Source organism: Marmota marmota, unplaced genomic scaffold (genome assembly GCF_001458135.2).
Source record: "Marmota marmota marmota unplaced genomic scaffold, marMar, whole genome shotgun sequence".
Classification (NCBI taxonomy): Eukaryota; Metazoa; Chordata; class Mammalia; order Rodentia; family Sciuridae; genus Marmota; species Marmota marmota.
In genome coordinates this window covers 50,413-61,887 of record NW_026000137.1, presented here as the reverse complement: position 1 = coordinate 61,887, position 11,475 = coordinate 50,413, and the positions used below count along the sequence as shown (strand labels likewise).

Sequence of the window (11,475 nt, the reverse complement as noted above, 5' to 3'; positions counted from 1 at the left end):
AAAAAAAAAAAAAAAAAAAAAAAAAGAAAGAAAGAAAAGGGAACAGAAGGCCTGGGGGTTTAGCTCAGTGGGAGATGGTTTTGTGCGTGTAAGAGGCCCTGGTTCCTTCCCAGCAGCACAGGGAGCAGAACTAGGTTACGACTGCCTCCTGGGTACCTGCCTTGAGATCTGTCCTGACACGCGTCTGTCTGATTCTCTTCCAGAGTGTCTGAGAACCCAAAGCTGGGGATGTTGCGAGAGGGTCTGAAGCTTTTCATTGGCCACTTCTTACTGAAGAACGTGCAGGCCCACCAGAGTCCCGAGGAAGCCAGCGTGCTGAGAGAGAGGGCCAGCCTTGCCACGCGGTCTCTGCAGGGCAAAGCCGCCCTGAGAATGTAGGCATGTCTGACCCACAGGTGTCCTCAGGATCTCCAAGGCCTGTCCTGCTCAGTGAAGAGGGGGAGGGCTAATGTCACAGTCTGTCACATTGTAAATATTATTTATTGAGATTATTTTTTTAATCCAAGATTGTATCGTGTTGGTGTTTTTTATAACTTTATTATTTTTTTAAAATTGTGCTGAGGATCGAACCCAGGGCCTCACATGTGCTAGGCAAGTGCTCTACCGCTGAGCACAACCCAGCCCTGTTTGTGTTTTTAGTAACTTTCAGATGATGCATTAGGGGTGGCAGGAAAAGGCAGGGAGGGGCAGGCTCTGAACTGTGCACCCTGTGCAGTGAGACTGGTGTGGTGTTTTGGTTTTGTTTTTTTTAATGCTGGTGATTGAACCCAGGGGCACTCCACCTGGATTCAGCCATATCTGTAACCCTTTTTATTTTTTTATTTTGAGACAGGTCTTACAAGTTGCTGAGGTTAGCATTGAACTTGTGATCCATCTGCTCAGCCTCCCACATTGCTGGGATTACAGGTTGTCTTAATTTTTAACAGATAAAAATAGGCCACTAGAGGGTGCAGTGATTATAAATGATACATTTCTGGGGGTTTTTTTTTTTTTTGGCTAAAAGTTCATTGAGGTCTAGTTGATTATTCTGATGTGTCCTCAGGATCTCCAAGGCGTGTCCTGCTCAGTGAATACAGTTGGGTATTGAAAAGTAGGTTGATGTCCAGACCGTGAGTGTCTTTGTGTAATGTGGTGTGGGTGGGTTTCCATTGCTGCTCACCTGACGTGTTGACACCAGGGAGGACACTCTGCACAGTTTTATGTCTCTCTCCACTCTTTAGTTCTGCATCGCTGCGGTATTTTGTTAAATAACTCCAAAGTCACCAAGTAGCTGTTAGATACTTGGTGGGTGCTGCTTGCTGTTGCTCCTGGGTCCTAGGAGATGTGGATACGAATTAAACAGTTACCTCATGCAGGGAGTTGACAGGGCATGTCCAGTCCCCCTCACCAAGTGCAGGGAGTTGACAGGGCATGTCCAGTCCCCTTCACCAAGTGCAGGAAAGTTTGGGAATCTGGGGAAAGAGAAGTGTCCTGTGCCTGCACAGGTGTGGATTGTTTCACAGTTGCTCCTTTCAAATGCTGCAGGCTTGGCCAGCCTCATCTTCAGCTGTTGAGAAAGCCACTGGGGTGAGTGTAGACGTCATGGGTCAGAACCTGTTTCCCAGCAAGAGTGCCGTCATCTGGGCAGGTGGTCACGGGCTCCTGTGCAGAGCACTCTTGTCTGGTGTGGGTGGCCCTGTCGCAGTCAGCATTCCAGGGTCGCCGTGCGAGGTCTCAAGTCTCCATGTATGTCCCTGCCCTGAAGGTCTCAGCTCAGCAGTGAGCGGGCAGCCTGGAGAACCCCAATGCTGGGGTCGGAGCTCACGCTGCGCAGGCCTCCTGTCCTTCCACTGCCTCCACCCCAATCCAGAAACCAGCCTTTGGCCAGAGGCCTAATTAAAACCCTGTGCCTTCTACCAGGTGGCAAATTTAGGTAACAAAGGAAGAGGGCCGCAGCTGTTGACATGTTAGTGAAGCCTTCACTTTGTGCAGGGCTTTAAACAAAAAAGGCCTCGTCTTGGCTTAGGTGGGTCAGGGTGTGCCCCCTCCGTGCCACTGGGGCCAGCCGTGGGGTCAGGAGTGGAGCTGGGCTGACCAGGGCTACTCCTAGAGCGGTCAGAGGGACCAGAGAGCTCTGGCAGTAGGGAAGACAAACTTCTGTCAACAATCGTGCTTCTATATTGTCTTTTATTATCAAAGCAAAACTGCCTCTTCCTGTGTCGTAGACTCTTGGTGACTTTTCTCCCTGCCTGACTTTTGCATTATATGGGAGATTGCCCACAATATGTGTACTTTCTAACAACATAATATGGTTACACGTGACAGTAATTGTACTTCAGTGTAAATAGTAAATACACCCTGACCAAAAGCTACTATAAATTCAGAATTACTTTAAAATATGTAGGTTTGAAAATGTATTACAGTGACAGCTACATTGGAAAAGTACTGCAAGGCACTCGGACAGTCGGTGCTTGGTGTAGCTATGTATTTGTGGATTTCTTAGGAGGCTGTGTTTTGGGGATTTCATCCTTAGGGGTACTAGAAACAAGCTTTAATGTGTTAAAGTATGTACATAAAATCTATTTTTTCTCCTCTGCAGAGTGTATATAGACGTTTATTTTGAGAGAAGAGCTTTGCTGGTGTACTAAGGTCTGTATCTTTCCGTTTTTAAGAAGTCAGAGGTAAAGGGCTTGCCTACCATGTGTGAGGCACTGGTTCAATCCTCAGCACCACATAAAAATAAAGATTGTATCCACCTATAATTTTAAAATAAATATATATATATTTTTTAAAGAAGTCTGCCTAGCTGTGTGGTTGAGAAAAATTCATTCTTCATCCCATCCTCAGAGAAAGCAAATGAGAAAATAGTAACTGCTGGAGGATGGGGTGAAGTTTATATAGTTGAAATATATTCTTGTAACCTTGCTGTAAATTTAAAATAGTTTTTATTTTTAAAGCATTTGTAATTTAGAACTCATTCTCAACAGATGTAAAATACTCTAATGTTCTTTCACAAAAATAATTCAGCAAACCAATTCAGATGGCCTCTTCCCCTTGTGAAGTGGGGTGGGCCCGGCTGAGCTGCAGATGGCTACCTACCTTAAGGCTGGGTGTCCTTCAGCCCGGTCAGCTGGCCGCTGACTCCTTCTACTCCCGAGTTGGCAGGTGAGGGAGCAGGAGGGGAGGCCAGTCGCTGGCCTCAGTGTGGAGGGCTGCACCGCGGGTGGGGTGCTGTGGGTCCTGTGGCAGGGCGGGGCTCTTGAAGGGGCCAGAGGAGAGTTCAGACTCGGCGAAACAGAAGATGCCAGCACACACCTGGTCAGTAGGTCCCAGGACACGTTCCTCATCCTCTCGGGAGGAAGGCGAGTAGGTTCAGGGGTAATGTGTTGTTTTGGTTTTGTGCGGTTTTTTTGGTTTGTTTTTTTTCCTGAATCAGTTGGGAGTTCTGTCTTCACATCCTTTCACCCCAAGTGCTTCTGTGTGTATTTCCTAAGAACAAGAGCTTTCGCTTCTGTAGCCAGAATAGTCACCAACTCAGTGCTGTGGATAGAAGGCCAAGTACCTCCCTTGGGCTTTCCTGCCTTTCCTGGTGGGCTGGACGCCCTTCCCGCTGCACCTCAGTGCGTCTCAGTTTACCCCTCCTGTTACATCTGCCTTGGTCAACTGTTAAAGTGTATGGAATTAAAAGGAAGCTGTGTTTGGGGGATTTCATCCTTAGGAGTACTAGAAACAAGCTTTAATGTGTTAAAGTATGTACATAAAATCTATCTTCCAGGGGACTATCTTCCAGGGCTCTCCATGGAATGCTTACTGCCTGTCCCCTTGGAACTGGTAACCAGTGCGAGGGAGCGCCCTGACCTTGCCCCACATCAGGCACCTGGCTGCTGGGTCGCTTGGCAGGCATCTCTGGTTCTGAGTCAGGGTCTCAAGGATGTGTTCAGGTCACTCAGGCCTGCTGCCCTCTGAAGCTAGGTGGAGCTGGAGGAGCCATTTCCCAGCTGACCCCTGCTGGCATCTCGGCAAGAACACTGCCAGCCGATAGGTGCCGTGGGGCCCTCAAGGTTCTGTGTGAGGATCTCAACATGGCTACAGGCAGCTTTCAGAACAGGCAGTCCCAGCCCAGGGCTGTTGTGACCTGGCTTGGGAATCCCAGGTCGGGAGGGTGTCTTTGCCGTCTGCAAGACCCAGGCTGAGCCTGTTCCTCACTAGCTGCCCTCACCGTTCTCCCTGGGCTCTTGCTGACCTGTGTGGGCTGGACGAGCGCGTCCACTCCTTTAGAGCTTGTTCGCCTGCTGCAGCCAAAGGCATCCCTCTCTGCTGTCCTCAGGTGGACTCTGGGTTCCTCTTTTATTTGGTTGTAAGCTAGGACTGTGGTCTGCTTTATGTATTAATTAGTTTTTTGGGTACTGGAAATTGAACCCAGGAGCGCTTGACCACTAAGTCACATCCCCAGCCCCGCCCTTTTTAATTTTATTTAAAGACAGGGTCTCACTGAGTTGCATTGGGCCTAAGTTCTTGAGGCTCAGCCTCCTGAGCCACTGGGATTACAGATGTACTCTACTGTGCCTGGCTGAAATCTATTTTATTAAACCATGTTTTTGTACAGTTGACATAGGAAAAGATCGATGTGTTTAATGTGTACAACTTTTTTTTATATATATTTTTAGATGTTGATGGACCTTTATTTTCTTCATTTATTTATATGTGGTGCTGAGAATCGAACCCAGTGCCTCACACATGATAGGCAAGTGCTCTACCACTGAGCCCCAACCCAGCCCAGCTAGAATGTACAACTTGATGAGTTGGCATGAGTATGTTCCCGTGCAGCCCCACCTCCTTGACTCCCAGGGACAAACCCTTCCTCACAACTTCCTCCAACCCTGCCACTGCCACCATGGTGATTTGTGAGTGTGGGAGGGCACAGTGCAAGGCCCTCCTAGCAAAGAGGAAGTGCTGCGGCCCCCGCGGTCTGCACAGCCCAAGCCCCGTCCCTCTGACCCTCACCTGCCCTCCCCAGGCCCTGTAAGCACCACCTGTGCTTCTGAACGCACTGGCTTCAGGTTCCGCACATAGGTGGGACCATATGGCATTGTCCTTCTGTGCCTGCTTTTTCCCTTAGTGTGGTGTCCTCAGGTCCATCCATGTCTCGAAGGATGGCACCTCGTGTGCTGTGCCTGCTTTCCTTATCTGTCCCTCTGCAGTCTGCTGGGTGCCCCCTGGAGAGCAGGTGTCCCTCCAACCTGCCAGTTTCAGTTCCTTTGGATCTGCACCCAGGAGGGGTTCTGGTTCGGTGTCTGAGGAACCTCCCTCCTGTTTTCCATATGGCTGCATGAATTTCCATCCCGCCCAGCCTGCACAAGGCTCCCCTTTTGTCTGCACCCTGGCCAACCTTGGTGTCTTTTGTTATTTTAGGAGCAGCCATTCAAACAGGTGTGAGGTGACAGCTCTGTGGTTTTGATTTGCATTTCCCTGACAACTAGTGTTGGCCAGCACCTTTTCATAACCTGTGGGCCACTTGGTCTCTTCTCTAGAGAAGAGTTCCGGGAAGGGACTGTTTGTTTTTCTGTTCAGTTGTATGAACCCTGGTGTACTTTGCATAGTAACTTATCAGTTGTCTGTGCTTTTAAATTCACTTCCCAAAACTCAACGGACATTTAGATCTTCACCCCATTTTGAATGCTGACTCTGTGTGGTTTACAACAAGGGCCAGCTCAGTCTCCCGCCTGTGGACGTCCCCCGCTGCAGTGTGGATTCTCCCAGCAGCGTTTACTGAAGCGCTCCTCTTTCCCCACCGAATGTGTGCTCTTGTCACCCACATGTCAGAGTGGTGGGCTGTGCCCAAGAGGCTTTTTCTCGCTTCTGTCCACTGGTCTGTTTATGCCACGGTCATGCTGCCTGGTGGCCATGGTTGGTAACCAGCTTGAAGCCAGGACGCCGGTGCCTTCAGCGTTGTCCTCTCTCCAGCTTCGGCCCTCGGGGCCTTGTGTGGTGCCCAGGCAAGTTTAGGGCTGTTTGTTATACTCCTGTGAAAAACGCCACTGGGATTTTAGTGGCGATGGCCTTGAGTCTGTAGGTTGCTTTGGGTCGTGTGGACATTTTAACAGTTGTAATTCTTCCCATCCATGAACATCGTGGCCTTCTAGGTATGTAATAGCTTTCCACTGATCTGTTTCTGCTTAAGTTTCCTTAATTGGTATTTTACACAAGTCTTTCAGCCTCCCCCCCTGGTTGAGTTTATACCTAAGAATTTTGTTCGTGTTCTTCAATAGTTTTTAGATCGCTTGTTGATAGCCTGCCACTGTACAGCACGTGCTCAGTAGGTCTGACAAGTGCTGTGCATCCTCCTCCCCCGTCCCCAAGGGACTCTGCTCGACCTCCGGGCGAGACAGTGGTCCTCCTGGGCAGCGTCCACGTCTGGGAAGACCGTGCTCCTTAGCCCTCACTTCCCCTTTAATGGCAGGCTGAGGGCTGAGGGTGCAGAGCTGCAGGGTGCCTCCTTGTGGGTTTTCTCCCCTGGGTGCTGGAACCCCTCAGCTGAATGCCAGGCTCCCAGAGATCCTTGTCCATGAGCAGTTGCCAAAATCAGTGGGGTAAGGGCTTGAGCTGTGGTTCCGCATCTCACTGACCTCTTCTGTTCCAGAGTTGGCCTGTGAGTCGGTTCCTCTGGCCTAGAGGTGTCCTCGACATCCTTGAGCAGCATCTTCTTTTCTGGCTGAAGGTTCCAGGCCCCCTGTACTTTCTCAGCCCTGCCCGGAGGCGGCATTCCCACAACCACCTCCCCTGGCAGTGCGCGGTGGTATTTAGAAACCAAGACGCGGGTGTCAGGCCACCCTCATTCCTGGGTGTCACTCCCATTGGTCTCCTTTAGAGGACAGTTAGGAGAAGAACCATATGAGTCACATGTGACCCCCGCACATATGTACACATGCATCCACGTGTGGAAAGCCAAGTGCCCACCACTGACTCACCAGGCCAGCCTGCGGGCACTTACCAGCCTTTCCATGCACATGTGCATACCCCCTGGAGATCCTGTCTCAGCACGTGGACACACGGACCTGTTTGCACAGTCTCAAGTACACAGGGCCGTGGTAGAACCGCTGGCCTCACAGCTGTGAGGAGCCAGCAAGGGTGGTTCAGGACATGTTTGTGACTCTGTCCTGGTGCTTTGAGATGGCGATGAAGCCCTGTGCCAGTACCTCGGGCTCCTTGTGCCTGCGAAGCACAGAAAGTATCCTTTGTTTCTATTCCACCTGAGCCCACCCCCTCCTTCTGATTTGTGAATTGTGAGGTTTTGTTTCTTTTTTGATACTGAGGATGAACTCAGGGACACTCATCCTCTGAGCCACATCTCCAGCTCTATTTTGTATTTATTCTCTAAAATTCTGAGTTGCTTAGCACTTCGCTTTTGCTGAGGCTGGCTTTGAACTTGCAATCCTCCTGCCTCAGCCTCCCAAACTGCTGGGATGACAGGCATGTACCACTGCACCAGAGAATTGTGAGTTATTTTTGCCAAACCATTTCGTGTCTGCTCTTTTTTTGTGTGTACAGTTGTAAAACCTTGTTTGCTTCTGACAAGATCCAGAATAGGAAACCTAAATTCCAGACACCCCGTTTATCTGTGAGCCCGGCAAGGTTTCTGCAGCTCTGTGCGAGTGTGGCTTCCTGGCGGGGGTGGGAGGTAAAGGCATGGGAGCCTGAGGCTGCAGCTCACCGCCCTGCCACCTGCCTGCCACCTGCCTGCCACTCTGCCCATCGCAGTGGGGTTTGCTGAAACCAAAGGAGGTGGAGATGCTTTGGGGATTTCTGTCCCACAGAACAGAAGTGATGCTACCACAGGGCTTTCCCAGCATTCTCTTGGTTGGACACCACCTGGCTCACCCCAGGGCCAGGATCGAATACTCCCCATCTCCCTGTGTCTTCCTGTCCTCTGGCCCAGCTGCGGCTGGCTGGACTGTGCCAGGCATGGCCCTCAGGCATGGAGTTGCAGGTCACCAGAACTCTGCCCACCACAGCACCCAGTGGGCCTGGGGTCCCAGAGCACTCAGGTGACCCCTGGATGTGGGCATAAGGAAGGGCTGCCCAGCAGGGACGCAAGGGAGGACACTGCCCAAGCAGGAGCCCCAGGGTGGAGGGTGGAGGAGGCCGCTGCAGAACCACCGGTAGTGGCAGTCGGTAAGCGGCAGAGGACACCTCCTGTGTGTGGCCCCTCTAACCCAACCTCCTGGTGGGAGGACCTCTGAGGGCTCCAGGCCTGGCTCCGTCACAATGAGGGTGGCCAGGTGTGGTGGCACTGCGAGCTGCAGAAGCACTGGGTGTGCTGTCCGCTGGCCCTTCACCCTGGGTCTCTGCTGGAGGTGCTCTCCAACTCCACGGGCCTAGCGTCCCTGCAGCTGGCCCTGCAAGCAGGTCAGCCTCGTCTCCCCACCACTCACTCCTTAACCTGAAGTCACAAGAGCAGGTTTCCTGCCCTGGGTGCTGAGGAGGTGACAAGAGCCAGGGTGACTGCATCCTGCTTGACAGCCAAACTCCCCGGGGGGCTGCTAGAAAGACGATCTCTGCTCGGTTCCCTGGAGGCTGTCCCTACCATCAAACCCTGCTGGGACAAATGCAGCATAAGGAAAGGTCCCCTGTTAAGTGGGAGCCACTCCCGCCATGAGGCGCCACTGGGGTGTCCCAGTGCGCCCACTGACAGTCCCTCCTGCATCTCCCCCTTCCCCAAGTTCACGCTCAGCTGTAAATTCTGTACCTGTTTGTTAGGCCACCGTGTCCCTGAAGCACATCAGCTAAAGGTCCCCTGTGGAGGGCTGCACAGGGGGAGGGTTTGTTTGTCCAGCTGGAAACCCACTGCCCCCCACCTAGTGAGTCCTGGAGCTGGTGTGAGCTGCTACTCCTGCCGAGTTTAGAAGCTTGGTTAAACTCAGACAGGACATGTCCCATGGGAAGTGTGCCAGAAGGGGCCAGGAGCAGGGGTTCCTCTAAGGGGTGCTGTGGAGGGCACGGTGAAACAGGGAGAGCCAGGTGGCCACAGAGGCCTCCCACCCCTGGGCTGCCACCCTGGAGGGTGAGCCCACGGAGAAGGATTGGCAGAGGCAGGAGAGGAGCTTGGCGCTCTGGGAGGACTTCTCTCTCCACACTGAGGAGTGAGGGGTGGATCTCCTTGACCAGTGGAAGCCACAGGGGTTATTGGCAACGGGGTTAAATAATCAAGCTGAGTTCAAAAACTGCTGGACAAAGGATGGCGGCTGGATCAACAAGGGCCAGGTGCTACTTACTGTTGGCTCAGGAGGCTTCAGGAGGCTTGTCCAGTGGACACTGTCTTAGTCCATCCTCTGACCCTGCAATAAAACACCTGAGGCACCAGAGGCTGGGTGCTTATAAAGAAAAGAGGTTTATTCGGCTCACAGCCTTTGGCTCTGGACAAAGGCGCCCTTGGCTGCATTGCAACCTGGGAGAGGAGCAGAAGGGAAGCAGCACAGTGCTGGAGGGCCACACTGTGGAGTGGGTGCCTTGTACATCCCATTCGTGGGGAAATTGCCTCCTAGGAGACAGCATTAGTCCGTCTTGCAGAAGCCCCACCACTTCAACCTGGCCACGGGGGGACTGTGGCACAGGAGCCCTGGGGAACCAGGGCAGGTGCTCCTCGGAGGTGGGGGGCTGGCATGCCTCCCAGGAGGGGATCCAGGCCTGCAGATTTGGAGCAAGTCCATGTCAGTCTGAGGCCTGGAGCCCACAGAGTTCGGGGCTGGCAGCACTGGGAGCCCCTGCAGGAGAGTGTGGTTGCTGGTGTGAAGGACCCGTGCCCTCTGGGTGCTTAGGTCCCGTGTGCATGTAGCCTCCGGGGTTAATAAAAGCCGATGAGGCCCAGGTCTTCCTGTGAAGGTGATGTGGCAGGGCCCCGGGGCTTTTGTTTCTCTCACCCGCAGGTCCCGGGCTGTGCTGGAGGTGAGGCTGGCCGGGGAGCTGCTCCCGAGTGGAGCTGGGCGCGGTGGAACATGATGTCTGCTGCGGAGAGGAAGGTGACACGGCCCCAGGGTTCCGGCTGCAGCAACGGTTTTAGGAGCCCAGGGTGGGCTGCGTGTGCATCTGGAGGACAAAGCTACTGTGTCCCTGGCAAGCGCCCAGAGCTGAGCAATCATGACCTTGAGACGTCCAGGGCACGGTGTGTGGCCTCCACTGGCCTTGGCAGGCATGCGCCCACTTTCCCAGCCGCGTGGGGCAGTTTCTGGAGATGGCTACCTCTAGCAGGACATCGTCTTGATCCCTGCCCTTCCCGTCGGCCAGCCTTGGCAGCCACTCCGACCAGAGGCACTGAGTGGGTAGCAGAAAAGACAAGCAGGCTGTCCTAAGACCACAGGTCACCCCTGTGGCCAGCTCTCCATGGGGAACGGCTGAGGACGGACAGTGTTTCAGGGAAAGGGGCTGGCCTTCCTTGCACGTGTTTGATTGGCCTGTTGTGCTTTCCACTGAGCACACCTGCTTGTGCCTGCGCGTGTGTGTACAGTCACACTTGGGCTTCGTGGTGGAGTCATTGGACAGGACAGTGCGGAGACATTTAACTCTCCTTGTTGGCTAGATTTTTGAGACAGGGTTCACTGCGTTGCCCAGGCGGGACTTGGATTCCTGGGCTCAGGTGACCCTCCTGCCTCAGCCTCCCCGTCAGCCTGCTCATCCTACCCGAGGACGCCCTCCACGGAGCCCGAGTGCTGTCCCACACTAGGAACCGCTATGTGGACTGACTCATGTCTGAGGAGCACTCCAGCAAAGGCCACCCTGTACTGCAGCCACTTTCTGTGGCTGCCTTTCCTACAAAGGCATAACCGGGTTTAACTGCGCCTGCTTTGATTTCCCTCTCAGTGTCGGCACAGCTACCCTCAGCAGCACCGCACTTTTAAAATCGCCCACCACACGGGTTCCTTGAGGGCCCTGGCCAGCCATCACTTGGGGTGGGTTGCGCGGGTCAGTGCAGTGGCAAGTGGCACTTCTGTGCCGGCCTGGGTGCTGAGCCTGGCGCTAGACCAGGGTGAGGCCAGCGGCCCTCTCTGCTGTGAAGGTCACTTTGCTTCTAGAAAGCGATATCCGGAGGTGGACGAAGATCTACAGGTGGGGATTCCGTCACACGCCTGCTTTACTGGCTGTGTTTCGGGGAGACAAGCCTTCCCGCAGCCCTTCCCTTGCTCCCACCTGAACCTGACCGTGTTTGTCAGTGACACAGCCCCAGGGAGGCTGGTCGGGGCTGGCGAGGTGATCCTCCGGGCAGCATGGTCACCCCTGTGGCCAGCTCGGGGGTGCTCCAGCAAGTCGTGGGACGTGGGAGCTGGGTGGGCTGCCGAGTGAGCAGTGTGTCTTCCCAGCTGCTCTCCTCCCAGGGTGTCTGGTCTTCCACTGACCCCCCATGACCCCCACTCACAGCTGCCAAGCCACGGCGGCTACCTGTGACCCACGGCCAGGTTTGGGGGGGTTTCTTATTATACCAGTGGTAAAACTCTGCCCCATTGT

At 53.6% G+C, this 11,475-nt stretch overlaps 1 protein-coding gene across 1 annotated transcript in view; it reads left to right on the top strand.

Moving 5' to 3' along the window:
• The window catches only part of Nom1 (nucleolar protein with MIF4G domain 1), a gene marked incomplete at its 5' end in the record, with an annotated part of 14,363 nt that extends 13,858 nt beyond the window's left edge, over nt 1-505 (top strand). The window contains one exon of the mRNA XM_015502308.1: nt 204-505. Coding sequence (XP_015357794.1) covers nt 204-378 — 175 coding nt within the window. The remainder of the gene's footprint in view (nt 1-203) is intronic.
• Between the last annotated feature and the right edge of the window lie 10,970 nt (nt 506-11,475).